At 44.7% G+C, this 14,691-nt stretch overlaps 1 protein-coding gene across 3 annotated transcripts in view; it reads right to left on the reverse strand.

Moving 5' to 3' along the window:
- Positions 1-10,390: 10,390 nt before the first annotated feature.
- Tfap2a (transcription factor AP-2 alpha) overlaps positions 10,391-14,691 on the reverse strand; it is a 20,911-nt gene continuing 16,610 nt past the window's right edge. For all 3 annotated transcript variants that reach the window (XM_038334482.1, XM_038334481.1, XM_038334484.1), the window contains exons 5-7: positions 14,389-14,507; positions 12,325-12,466; positions 10,391-10,679 (exon numbers count right to left, since the gene is read on the reverse strand). In XM_038334482.1, the coding sequence (XP_038190410.1) occupies positions 10,391-10,679; positions 12,325-12,466; positions 14,389-14,507 (550 nt within the window). The remainder of the gene's footprint in view (positions 10,680-12,324; positions 12,467-14,388; positions 14,508-14,691) is intronic.

Genomic DNA, 14,691 nt, shown 5'->3' on the forward strand with positions numbered 1-14,691 from the left:
CCTACCAGCAGGATGTCGCTTGCCTTTCTAACCAGAGTTAGAAAATAGTCTTCTGGGTGGGGGTCGTCGAGGTCTCGACCTTTGCACATTTAAAAAGGTAGAAATCCTCTTTTTTTAAAAAAAAAAATGATCTTGTTATTGGGGAGCTGGTTTCATTTTAGGTTTTCCTGATCTAAATTTTCCTTTGGTCTCTTGTTCTTAAAGCTTTCACAGGTGTGGTCCCAGCGCTGGTTAGACACGCCCCCCAACCACACCGTTTCCTAATTATGGGTCTCCCCCAAGCCCATCTCATTCCAATTGATCCAAGAAGATGGAACTACCTGATCATATGCCACGATGAAAAGAGAGGAGAAACTCAAACCAGGCAGGCCTGGAAGCAAAGGCCTATGAACCCAGCATGGGCAAGGTCATCTTCAGCCCCAGAGCAAGGCAGTCTGGGTTGTCTGAGACCTCACCTCAACAACCAAACCAGAGAAACCCACTCAGGTTCCGTTCCACGAGCATCATGGGAACCCTCAAGTGTATTTAGCTTGGAAGAAACAGCTTCAGTTTTGGTGGGAGGGCGGCTTGTTATTCCTATCATCCCTGATACTTAGAGAAACACCTTTCCTTTTTTGAAGCATTCTCTTGCTGAACATTTTCATCCACCTGGCTATGGAAGGCAGAGAGAGAAACACGGAGACGCAGCATGTTTATTAAGCGCGCTGTCTCCCCTCCTCGCAAGATGTTCTTAGCCTTTGCCATCCTGGTGGCTCATACTGACCTCCTTCCCAAGATGCTTAGTGTTTCTTCTGAACACACAGCCCTGACCGTGTAGGTGCAGGTACAAAAGAGGGGCAGTGGGCTAAGCAAATAAATACCAATTTTAAAATCATTCTCTAGACAGTCATCATGGTTGGGATGTCCAGAGAAAGCGTCATTTCCCTACTTGCAATCACTGGCATTGATGCTGCCCAGCAAAGAGTACTTCCCATTGTCTAGGTCCTGAAGGGATCCACCCTACCCATTACACACACCCTTCGCTTCCCATCAGAGTCATTTTAGCCATTTAAAGAAGCGCGTTTCCAAACATGGGCTAAAATGTGATTATGAAAATTGACTTAAAACATTTACCTAGCCATTGACTGGACTCAACTGTGTGACCTAGTCAGCTGCCCCCAACAGTTTCCTCAGACTTAGGAACTAGGCCAATGGGGTTGATGTTGAAGATCCATGCAGCTGTGAAGACCTCACCAGATCAAGTACTTGGGCCTACGAATGGGCAAGCAGGAGGGCCGCCCAAATGCTTCACAACTTCAAGACTTGCTGATTCTAAATCTGCAGGATGAGGTGTGTGCCCAATAGCGCCACCTTCTTCCTCTTGACTATCATGAAACAAATGGTTGCAGAAAGGAAACTACCCATGTCCTGGAACTCAGTCCCGATGCAGAGTGATTTGGGGTTTGAAATCTGTTCTTTACCCCATGCTCTCATTTTATTAGTTAGCAGCAAGGATCTTTCTCCTAGCAGAACTACAGTGGCTTCTGCCTGTGTGTATTTGCATAATAATTGCTACACTAAACCAAGCCTCACGCTTCCTTTTATATATTTGCTTTCTTTTTTTTTCCTCTAGCATAAAAAGAATTTTATCTGTTTCTCTGGTCTTTTCTAGCGGTTTTTTTTTTTCACTCTGTCATCACCTCCCCTTCTTTTCTCCAAAAAAACTCAGAATTCAGTGAAAACATTGAATAAGAGAGTGTGTGCAGCATTCAAGGTTAACAAGAGGGTGGTACCATCAGGTAGAAAGGGCCACAAACAACTTTTATTGGCGCCTGTCACTGGCAACAGAAAAGATGTGATCTGCACGGAGAAATCAGCCCCAGGAATCTTTGTCTCGGCTTTCAGAGGCAGAGCCCACCAGAGATGTCCTTCAGGCAGGGTCTCTCCTTGCCCTCTGCTGTCTTTGCTGAACTGGCTTCTGCTGGTCTTTTCATCCCACCAGGTTGGCCAAACGGTATGCAGAAGCAATTCATTTCTGAGATTTCAAGGAAAAAAAATCAACAAATAACTAAGATGAAACAAGTTTTCCGCTTTGAATGCGACCTTTGACCTTTTCTTTCCAGTACACCTGACACGGAGGGGGCGGGGGTGGCTTGCGAGGAGAGTTCGGCTTTGGGTCTGGCCTGCTGATTCTGGGCCTCCCGCCCTCCCTTCATCCGTCCCTCCCTCCCTCCTTTCCTCCCTCCCTCTTTCCCTTCCTCCCATCCTCCTTCCCTCCCTCTTTCCCTTCCTCCCTCCCTCCTTCCCTCCCTCTCTCTCTTCCTCCCTCCCTCTCTTTCTCTCTCTCCCCCTCCCCACCACTGAACTCGGTGAAAAGTTGTTGCTATGAACGTAGCTCTCTGCTCAGGGCCAAGGGAGGCCGGCAGAACACTCAGGGTGTTTTGTTAAATGCTCCCGTCGTTAGCACGGGCTGGGACTTGATAAAAGGAGACAGTTTTCTGAAAAGATTTGATTGAAATGGCGTGTGCCAGGGCTGATGGGAGCCAGCGAGGGACAAAGCGCAGAGAATCCATGGACACTCGAGCAATTACGCCTCCACGCTGAAGGTGGATTAGCGCGCTGGAAAGAAGCATATGTTTGGCCCGGGGCGACACTTCCCCCCGGCTGAGCTTAGAGAATGGGAACGCGGAGAGCGGCTGGACCCGGAATATCAACTATCTGCGAAGCCCCCCTCCCTTACACAGCCCAGCTTGTCTCCCCGCCCCCGTCCCCGAAAAGTCAGAGTGGGTTTTTACAAAGAATAGAGAAAGAGGAAAGAAGTAGGGGGAGAGGTGGAGGAGGATGAGAGAGGAGGAAGGAGGGAAGGATGGACAGACCTACGGAAGGAGAGGAAGTGGAGAGGGTGTATCTCAGAGGTGCAAATGAGCCAAATATTTGCGCCACCCAAGCCTTTCTTCTAGGGTCGTACAACTGAGACACTCAGGCTTGGGTGTGGAAACCCAGAACAAGTCAGATGAATGGCGTTTCCACACTATTAACTAGTTTAGGCTGAGATGTTCTCTCAAACAGGTATTGGAAAGTGAATTAAATTGTTAAAATAAACAGAGATCTTGATGGCCACAGTATAGAGTCAACGGACAAGGGCCCCTGGACCCGCGACGCTTTAAGTGTAGGGGAAGAAAGGCCTAGGGACAAGTGTGGGGCAGAAATCGGTGCCGTGGGCTAAAGGCTCACAGCTCCTAGAAGGCAATGGCAGAGAGAAAGGGTGCGCTTGGGGAGCCGGCCTGTTTACAGTCCTGGGCTAGGGGTGAGGGAACATGGTGACTTCCTGGCTCTGGTGGAGCCACAAAGTTTCCCAAATCCTGCCTGCAGTCATTAATTAGAGTCGATCCCCCAAAAAGGGGGACCATAGAACCCTAACTTCAAACCTTCCAGCTCTCTCTGAACCCCACCACCACCACCACCCCCATCCAGGAAGAAAAATCCTGGAGGTGGAGGAATTTCAAAAGGGTTTCAAACCTCTTTCTCAGACCTGTGCTTCAGTTTAATTGAATCTAACCTGGACGCTCAGGTGGCTGGCGACCTCCCAGCTGCACTCTCCTAACTGTAGCTGACCCCTGAGCCCCAACCTTGTCCCTCCCTAGCCCCATGGGCACCCCAGATTGGGCTGGAACCTCCCACCCGCATCGCACCTCCACCTCCACCTCGGGACCAACAAAATCACCCTGTGAATTGTCCCCAGCTCTAACCAGGGTGGCTTGAGGAAATGGGATGAAGGGAGCCCGGGGTGACTTTAGCAGGAGTGCCTCTTCAGCAGGCCGGTGGAGGAAACGCTGGTTAAAACCCCCGCCAGGAGGTGCACAAGGTACTGCCCCCCTCCCAGGATGATTCCCTTCAGTAGACAAAAGCACAGCCCGGACTTGGGGCTCCAAAAAAGACAAGGGGCATCTTGAAATAGGATTTGGTAGCTGACAAAGCAAACGGAAATTTGATCCTAGCATTAACTCGGTGCCTCAGGAAAAAAAAAAATTATTTTAAGCTGTATTAGCTAAATTTAGTTTGTGTGTGTGTGTGTGTGTGTGTGTGTGTGTGTGTGTGTGATACGCTGGAGTTTTAAAGAGCAATGGTCTAGAGAGAGTACCCAGAGATTTGTTCCTGGACGGAAAAAGTGGCCGAGGTTGGTGAAGTTGAAAGTCTGATTGACTGGGAACTTCAGCTCAATGATGGGATCACTTGGAGGGTTTGTGTTTAAAGATTGTCTTTGAATGTCGTCTTTGTCTGGTTTTGGTTCTGGGGTGCTGCTGATGGACCTTAGCACCCCAAGAGCTAGCAAAGTGCCCTACCACAGAGCCTCCTCCTCCTCAGTGACAAAACACGACTTTTATTTCCAAGGGGCAAATCATTTGCATGGTTTGAGTCACTTTAGAAAAAGAAAAGAAAAATCCTTCCTTGCAATTGAAAATATCCCCACTTCTAAGTTACTGGTACTGGGGAAATGGAAAGTCCATCCACAAAGCTCAAGATTAGCAGACTGACATTCCTGAGAAAGACAGAGAGGAAGCAAGAGCCTGCTCTAAGTATGGGAATCTCGTGTCCTTCAACGGTCTGCTGCTCCACACTTTGCTCCGCCATTGCTGTTTTGTCCAGACAGAAGCATGCTCTGTGAAAACTAAGTTGCTGCTGCTCCCTTCCTGCCATGAAAGACAAAACAAAAGCACAACCTTACAAAAACATAAAGTTTTGTTTCTGAGCCCCTTCCACCCATCCTACAACCCCATTTCCTTCCTCTCTTTATACACAGCAGACTTTTTGTCTTCAACTGGGAACTGTCCACATACCTGAATTACACAGTTTTCTGGTCCAGCATACTTATTTCTCCCCACCCTATAGACAACCCCGCAGTCCAATTATTTCTTTGGAGATAGCTTGATTTGGTTGGGAATATGTCTAATCTATGCCCTCACATCCATGTTCCATTCAATTGCACTGCTCACTTGTTTCTAAATTGTCTGTCTTGACTTAGTTCATCCCTACCCCTGGAGAGGCAGTTAACTCCGATCATTAATGACACTTTTAGTTCAGACTGGGTTCCCTGGGTTATTAAAGATCTGCTTCTCCTAGAAGGAATGCTCTAGAGGGATACACTTGCAGTTTGTAGTCCCAGGTGGGCCAAAGGGAGGACAGTGTCATTAAGACTGGCAGGAAGCAGAGGTGACATATTTGTACAGTTCAGCTATTGAGCCAAGTTTAGTCTAGAAAAGAATGGCTCGTTGAAAGTTACAAGGACAGATATTCCAATATATCCTAAGACAGGATGCAGAAGTGTGAGAGACACTGTCGTCACTGGCTCAGTGATTTTATTCTTCTAGGGTGGAGTGATTGACCTTTGCTGGGAGGTGGCTTTTGTGTTCAAGAATTATCTTTTCTCTCCCTCTCCTTCCTTTCTCCCCTCCCTCCCTCTTCCCATTCAGCAGTTAGCATTAAGGAAATGTGGATCTGTTTCTGCAAGTCTCCAGTTTGGATAATCAAATAAATAAGAGCAAATTTCAATCATCATGTCTTGGTAGCAGCCATCTCTGCACCTGTATGTAACTCAGGGATGAAAACGCTGGTTATTTGTGTTGTTAGTCTGCCTCTAGTGAGTTGACCTGATTTTTATAGCCCTTTTACCCAGGCAGTGAAGGTTCTTCCCCACCCAGCCTCCCCTCCACCTCATCACTGAGTGGCTTAAAAGATCTGTAACTGGGCTGAAGCAGCTGTTGGCTTCATGCCCTCCTCTAACTTGATTATTCTTTGGACACGTTAGGCAAGCATTAGTGATTGATAATGACGCTAATTAACCCCTTTCCTTTCCAAAGAGTAAACGGCTGCCAGCAGGATGCTGCAAACAATAAATATAAAACACTGCATACATCAATATCTGCTTAAAGCACAACTTCATTTGGGCACATGCAACTGTACTGCTTTGCTTAACCGTTCCTATTTAATTCATGCACTTCTCAAAAAGCCCTAGGGTGGGAGACAAGGGAAGAGCTAGAGTTAAGAAGGTAGCCTGTGACTTTAAGACCACAAAATGCTGTATACCTGTCCAACAAAGTAAAACTCTAATAGAAACCATGCAGGTCTTTCTTTTTTAAATTTCAAGTCTATACTTTTAAAATGGGGTAATCCAGCTTTGTTTTTAACATATTTAAACTTAGAACAAGCCTGATGACCATATGATTTTTTTTTTCTTTATGAGGAAACTCTCCTGCCTTACATAGGATTATTGTGAACACCCTTTGGGTTGAAGAAACTGGAGACATTGGGGTTTTTTTTGGTAGATAAAATTTGGATTTTAAGCAGGATTTGGAGGAATCCAGGTAAATTGGATTTGATTGTGCAGTCCAACATAACCTGAGTTGTAAAGAAACGTACATTAAATTTGGAATTTTGATAAATGAATATTCCTAGCAAGTGAATAAAATGTATTCAATTAACTAAAACCCTGTGCACTTCTGAACTGAAGTGGAATCGACTGTAATTGATTTATTTGAAACCAGAGGTTAAGGACTGAATTAGCTAAGTACAACTGGGTATTTCAGCCACTGACTTCTCAAATGTCAAATCCCTTCTATTTTAAATATTATTTCAGCTGCGGGGCATTGCAGTCCTGATGGTAGTTCCATCAAGAACACAAATTGTATTAATATTCGATTTTGGGGAGGAGTGGGTTGCATTGTGCTTTTTAAAGGAAGTATAGAGGGGGTGACTCTGACTAGCCACCTAGAAAGAGCATTGTGTTTCCATGAAAATTGGGTGTGGTAATTAGCATAGTCTGGTGTGCATCTTTATGATTCAACTATATATCCTGATCTGGTCTAATCCAAAGAAAATCTTTGTTGTTAGCATGTAAACACTGGGTCTGTTAAGCAATCCTCACATGTTTGGGAGGATTAAGTTACAACAGAAAAAGCCAAAATTCACATCGCCCTTGTTAGCTCAATTAAAAAAAAAATTATAATCACCTCCTGTATACCACTCCCCTTAAATGTTCATAACTCCTTTTAATTTTATTGTTTGAAAACAATGGCAATATCATGAGTCCAACTGCAAAATAAAAATTACTGATTCTCTGCATTTGTGGACCATTGTTTATTTTTACCTTGTCCTGTTCCAGCCACCATTTCCTTTCTATCTTTTCCTGGGATGCAAAGATTATATTGGGTTCAGGTTTTCCAACGTAACAAGCATCTGTAAATCCAGCTATGAATGAATGGTATTTAATAAGATTGTTTTCGTTTTAAAATGAGTATTTATGTGTCATTGGAGAAAGAGCAGCAATGTATGGCTGTTTACGAATGCTATTGTGCCTGAGGTTAGGATCCCCCACACAATCTGAGATGCAGCCAAGAAAAACAGTCCTGATAGACAATGCTTCACTTCACCTGCTACGACGCTGTGTGCATTTCATTTCTGTCAACAGTATGTACAGTTAGGGTTCATTCGCCTCATTATTTTGTTACATCTACGTTACAGTTAACCAGTCTCTCTAGGAAATAATAAATAACCGCTTTAAGAAAAAAACAATTGGCGCGTTGCGTTCTGAGAATACACTTTCCATTTGAAATGTTTTTTTAACCCACTATTGTTATGAATTTTCTGGCTTTGGAAAATAGAATTTAGACTCCACCAACTCTCGTTGCCTAGTGGAGATTGATTTCACACTGCCTTCCATAAGGAGACTAGAAGGAAAAGGTTGCAAAAATGGACACTCGAGAAAGACCTTCGCCTGCCTTCTCGTCCTGCCCTCAGCATGCAAAGCACAGGAACACAAGTCACTTCTTCTCCGCATGCCCATCTACACAGGTTCCCGCTAAACCTTCCACCTATCCAACCTCCGTATTTCTGTTAAAATATTAAAAAAAAAAAACAGCATAAGTCAAATAAAAAGCCACCTCACTTCCAAGGCAAAGAATTACAAATTCCATTTACAAAAGCTCTGGACTCGCCATCTTCCTGTGCAAGAAGATCCTTCCTTTCCCCCCAGAGCAGGCACACAGTCCTGTTATTGTGGAAGACAGATAGGAAAGCCCTGCATGGGCCGCCCTCCCCCACCTCCTCTACCTCACTTCTGAGGCGGTGCGTTTCTAAAGGTCCAAGGAGGAACCAGTGGAGATAGAAAAGGGTGTGTCTGCATTTGGGGAGGGGGTGCAGCGTCGGAGATTCTAGGGATCCACCTACTTTGCCATTCCCCTCTACTGGCTCCAGTAGTGAATTCATCTCCAAATGAAATAAATAAATAAAGCAAGTGGGGGCAACTGGCCCCTCTTTCTGTGGACCACATACCTTTCTGGCACCTTTCTTCCTCCCAGGGAAATAGGGTTAGCTTAAGCCATAAAAGCCTAGGCAAACAAGCGAAGATGAAAATGCTCATCTCCTTTGTGCTAATGAACTAATCATTTCCCATTTGAGCTTTCTTCTGAGACAGATTGGAATGCAGTTATGGGAGGGAAGAGCGTCTTCGGTCCTTCCACATGCCACCAGCTTTGTCATTTCTAATGTTTAGTTCCGAGGGCTTAAATATGTTGGCTTCCAAAATGCAAATGAAAAGCTAAAGGATCAACATAAATAAAATAAAACTTTATTTTTAATAATAAAGTTAATGCCCCCAGTCAGGAAGCAATAGTACGTCATTCCTTTAGCAGTACAAACAATCTTTTATCCAAAAGAATACATTGGGTTTTATTGTATCATTTGTCTGAATACAGACTCAGTGGAATATCTAAATGATACCCTGCTCTGAACTCCAAGTTGAAAGTAAGTTTTTATTATACTTGAGGGAAACAATGAGTTCAGCTGCTTATTGCAAAGAGAAATTGCCAAGGGAGAGTTCAACTCAATTACTGTAACCATACTGAATAAAAAATACTGCCAAGAACAAAAATACGCCTGGGTAAAGACAGCCACTGAATAAAAAAAAAATCGACATAAAGCGTATCAAATATTTATTTATCTGGGCAACAAAGGACTATGATACATTGACAGGCATGGAAACTACCGCCAGGGCAACTCAGCACAGTATGTCTAGAACTGCTTCCAATGTGGCCAGTGAAGACGCGAACACCAGGTGGTCACAAATGCTTGAAGTTGAACAAAAAGGGAGAGAGGGAAAGAGGGAGAGAGAGAGGGAGAGGGAGAGGAAGAGGAGGGAGGGGAAGGGGGAGGGGAGAGGGAGAGAGAGAAAGAGAGAGAGAGAGAGAGAGAGAGAGAGAGAGAGAGAGCATAGAGAAATCCCTAACCCTTGGTTTAAAGACAATATTTATTTATTGCTCAGAGGACGCTTTTAAGGGAGCACAAGGAACTCAAATAAACTTTATTTTTCTCCCCACGATTCCATAGCAGGGTTATCAGACCATAAAAAAAAAAGAATCTCTCCAATGATGTCCCAATATCACTCTGTTTTTCCTTTCAGTTTAATGAAAATCTAAATGTAATACTAATTATATATAAAATTTTATTTTACTTTTAAAAAGTTTTGTTCAGCTGTTTCATTATCATCATTAACATGCTACCAAGGGGCTAAATTCATGAATTCCAGAAGGAGAGGGGGGAAACCACCCAAACCCTGGGTTTCTAAGTAAGTAAAACCACATGAAGAACTAATAAGGAGGATCCAAAACCCACTAAACAGGAGGTAAACGAGATCACCAGATAAATAAAAAAGGTTTAAAACAGACTCACCATATTTACAAATCCCATTAAATTACACATAAATAAATATATACAGAGACGTGAACACTGATTCCCTTATAGAAGTGTGGGTTGTGTCATCAGAGGAAGTTCAAGTGGGCACCTTGCAGAGACAACTTCTACAACTGAAGACAGGACATAGAACTTCTGTATTTGTGTTCAAGTTTATTCACAATACTGATAAAAATGTCATTATCCTCTTTGCCTTTTTTTTTTTAAAGTATGGCTACAATCTGAAGTATGCAAGGGAAGGCGATGAGTTAGTCCCATGAAGCTCAATATACTTTTTAAATTTTTTTAACGTTCTTTTTTCTAGAAAAAAAAGTTTTAATGTTTGTTGTTGATTGATTTAAAAAAAAAAAAAAAAAGGTTCACAAACGCGACAGAACTTTTCTTTGCTGGCTTCAGGGCCTGTTCTGTTCTTTTAGGCTCCAGATGAGGGAAAGGGAGTGTTGGTGCTGATGGGGAAGTTGAGGCAGGGCGCTGAGTAGGCAGCGGCTGCCTCACTGGCAGTCGAGAGAGCAGTCCCGAGGACCGGGGACGAGGGGCGGCGCGGCAGCGCGGCGTAGCAGCAGCAGTAGGAGTGGCTGGTCCCGGAGCTGTCACCTGCCGGGTGGGGGAAGGGCGAGTGGGGGGCGCGGGCCGGTGAGGCGGGTGGGCGCGGGGTGGGAGGAGAGCCTCACTTTCTGTGTTTCTCTTCTTTGTCACTGCTTTTGGCGCTGTTGTCCGTGTGGCTGTTGGGGTTGTTGCTGAGGTACATTTTGTCCATGGCCTTGAGGGCCTCGGTGAGATAGTTCTGCAGGGCGGTGACCGCTGCACACACCGCCGGGCTGCCGAAGCCATGGGAGATGAGGTTGAAGTGGGTCAAGCAACTCTGGATGCCAGGCTCCAGGATAGGGTTGGGCCGCGAGTTCCCCAGGGGAGATCGGTCCTGGGCCAGCAGGTCAGTGAACTCTTTGCAGATCTGTCTGCATTGGGAACAGAGAGCAAGGTGAAGCTCCAGTCAGGCCTTAGAGGCAGAGGAAAAAGCATCTCTCCCTGCAGTCACCTCTGCCACCTAGGCCCCCCCACCCACCACCCGCAGGACCCTAGACCAGGCACTCAGAAGGATGAAGCCTGTCACTGCTAAACCATCTCTCCTCCCTTAAATGAATCCCCTTCCTACCTCAAAAAGACCTTCCCTTCTCTCCCCACCCTACCCCCACTCCCCAGGCACAACAAACTTCTGCCTGGATCTTTCTCATTCACAGCAAACACCCTGAACGTAGGAAAGCATATTACAGGCTAGATGAGGACAAAGTAGAGTTGTGCTGGAAGTTAGAAACACAAGTGTCCCTCTTCAGGACTGTAGAACCATGAGTTTTGCTTTTCAAAATGTCTCCAGAGTTGGCCTCCCACACCTCCAAAGGAACCAGTCAGGGTTGGTGGACTGGTGTCTGCTCTCACTCACCTTCAAACCAAGAGAGGTTTGAATTTCAACAGAAAGGCAAATTTGGCTTTTTAAAAACGACAGCGGGGCTGGGGAGACAGCTCACTGGGTAAAGGTCTTGACCAAGCAGATAAGGACCTGAGTTTGGATCCCCAGAACTCATGCAAAAAGTCCAACTTGAAGGCTTATATCTTCAACCCCAAGACTGGATGACAGAGACAGGGGTGCCCCTGTGATTTGGTGGTCAGCAAATCTAGTAGAAAACCGTGTGTTCTGGGGTCAGTGACAGGCTGTCTCAAAGACCCAGGAAGTCTGTCTGGCCCTGGAAGCCAGCTCTAGCAGGCCTTCCTGAGATGGTGACCCAAGGAAGCAATGTCACCAGGCCAGAAACCATCCCACCCAAGCCTCAGCCTTGCAATTCTCTGGTGCAATGCCCTCCGTCGACACCAGCTTTGGATAATTAGGGACTTCGAAACAAGCCTTTTAAGTTTCCAGAAAACATATCAAGACAGTCATTTTCTCTTCAGTCTGGAGAAGTCTATTCAGCCCAGGCACCTATGGGAAGATAAACCTGGGCCATCTTGAAACCCGTTTGACAGCTTTCCTACAGCTAAAACTACAGGTAAGTGTGACTGTGAGGCTGTCTGTCTGTCTCTGCATGTGTGTGTGTGGGGGGGGGGGAGACTTTTGAGGCTAGAAGAGAATGGAAAAATGGAATCCGGATTAGAGGTGAAAGAAAGTAGGACAGTTTAGGATGGCACATTTTGCAGGTCCCAGCTTAATCTTTGCCCTTGGAGAACATGCTGATAAAGACAAAATGTGGACCTAGGCGAGCCTGGTTGGTACCTTTGAGGACTTGACTCTGTTGTTGGTTTTTTTGTTGTTGTTGTTGTTTTTTTTTTTTTTTTTTATGAAACAACGCTGTCACAAATCCACACCCTTTCAGTGAAATGCCTGCCACATACCACGCACACTCCCATTCATTTAAAAGTTAGCAAATAAGGCAGAGACTGGAGTGAGGGAGAACACAGGGAGCACACTGACAACCCACTCTGTGCTCATTCATGTCTGCCTTCAGTATACCCAGCAAAAGCTGCTCCATAAGAATGGAAAAGAGAAGAAAGCACAGGCTAAGATTCTTTTGACAGTGAACAGCCTAGACCCAGGAGAGGCAAATGCCTTACTTTGTAGCCAGGAGCATGTTTTTTCTTGTCACTTGCTCATTGGGATCGGAATGTTGTCGGTTGAGAAATTCCGCTACTGCTTTGGCAGGAAATTCAGTTTCGCACACGTACCCAAAGTCCCTGGCTAGGTGGACTGCTTCTCCTGGCAAGAGGTAGGAGGAGGGAAGAAGTAAGGGCCAGAGAAGGAAGAAATTAGGATCAAAGTCCCTTCCCTCTCCACACCCAACTCCCTTAACTTTCTTCCCTAAAAGTTGGAAGGAACAGAAACCCCTTGTTTTCTTACTTGAGACATTTCTCCTCTGTGAGACCTGGAGACTGTACTCACCCATAAAAGTGCCAAGTTGGCTTACAAGGTCAAAATGGTTTGAAAATGTTAATCCTCCCCTATGGCCCCCTACCCATCCCTAACCAGTTTCCCCAACTTCTGTTTGAAAATGGCGCCCGCTGTCCCAAACTCACACCTATCATTCATCAATGATGTTTCGTAATTACTCCTTGAGCTTTTCACCAAGGGAACAACTGAGAGTTTACATTTTAACCTGATCACATATAATTATCTGTTCATCCAAGCCGATTAACCAAGAGGATTTGAGGGTCACTCCACCGAGTCTGTCTGTGTTGTTGATTTTCGAATCTTTGGTTTTAATTTCCTGAACCAGTTGGTTTTTACTGCAGGGCTTCCTGCCATTAGCTCCAGCTCCGGAAGAACGCATGCGCCAATTAGAGCATCAAAGCCCTCTCCGCAGAGCTTGTTTCCATAAAATGGAGCGGATCACAAACAATAACAGTTCTCCAGAAACTGCCTCCCCACTGCAGCTCAACCCCCAGACCCAGACCGACTCTCACACCCCGTTCTCAGCTGCCACCACCATTTGCATGATGTATAATTTGGGGAGTAGGATATGAATAGTGGGTTTTCTACAGACTACCATTATTTTAATATAATGTAGCTGTATTTGAATTTTGGGACCTGAACAATGGCTGGGGTTGTTTTTTTTTTCTTTCTTTTTAAAATTACATTATCATCATATTCAACACCATTTAACACATGGAAATCATAGCATTCTTCCTCAGAAGCATTTGTTTCAGATGTTTTCTAGAAACTTCCAAAAAAAAAACTTTTATGCAATGGCAGTATCTCCCCCAACACACTATGAAAATAAGATAAATCTGCCTCACTGAAATATGAATGCAGGCCTTAAATCTGCCTGGGAATAATAAATCACTATCTTTTTATTTTACTATAAACATGAGATATAACAAGCTACAAAGAAAAGCACAAGAAAATCACACATTCACCCCCAACCCTTAATCCCAACCTTATACCAACTGAATATCAGAAAAAGTTAGGAATCTAGGAGGCAGGAATGTGAGCAGATTCTGGAGACAGGTTTTGTATAACTGGACAGGGATGGTGTTTTGGCTTAAGGAATTTGGAAGGGCATGTGCTTAAAAACCTGCCACAGGAAACTCTTTGACAATGTGTCTGCCTCTTTTTCTCTTTCTGTATCTGACTATCCAAATTCTAAAACTGCTCACTTTCTTCCCCTCCTGGAGAGAAAGAAGCACAGTGAAGCAAGAGATAAGAAAGTGTGTGTTTGGAAAACAACAGCCTACAAGGGCTTTGAACCCTGAGCTTTCAGGATGGTCTTAAATCAGGATGCAGGCCAAAGATTCCCAAATTAATTCAGGAAGTAATGGTCACGCATTTCTCAAATGCAGATGTCAGAATAACTTAGGTGATTTACCGCTGAGCTCTTTAGAGGAGGCAGGAACCCGGAGAGTGTGTAGCTCTTAGATTTGAGCATCGTTTAGGTCAGATTTGTGCTGAGGATAGGGCAATTTTGTGGTAGGGAGGAAGAGCAACATATAGGCATGAGATTTTGTTTTGTTTCTTGTTTTTCCTTGACACTGCAGAATTCTGCTCACTTCCAGTTATAGTTATATTCCATGGAAAGGTGAAACCATCCAAGGACACAAAACACACTCCCACATCTGGCCACTAAATATTATCCATTTGCCCAGACAACAATTCCCTTCTAGTTAGCAAGTGGATTCGCTTACCTTCCACTAGAGATGTAAGCAGGGTGACATTGGCAGCTTTGCGTCTCCCTGCTGGCAGATTTAATCCTATTTTATCCAGTTTTTCTCTTAAAGATCTTCCTCCATTCTTAGACTTCGCTCTGTTTCATAAACACGTGGAGACAGGGATTTAGAAAATACCGACTTGCTCTTCGTCACATTAAAGCCATTTTGAATACTTTCTGAAACATGTTCTTAAAAACTGAGAGGCCAGACCCCAAGGCAGGGGACAAGAGCCTAAGGAACTGTACAGAAAGATCATAGGAGATAAAGGCTTGTCCAACT

This window comes from Arvicola amphibius, chromosome 6, assembly GCF_903992535.2.
Source record: "Arvicola amphibius chromosome 6, mArvAmp1.2, whole genome shotgun sequence".
NCBI classification, from domain to species: Eukaryota; Metazoa; Chordata; class Mammalia; order Rodentia; family Cricetidae; genus Arvicola; species Arvicola amphibius.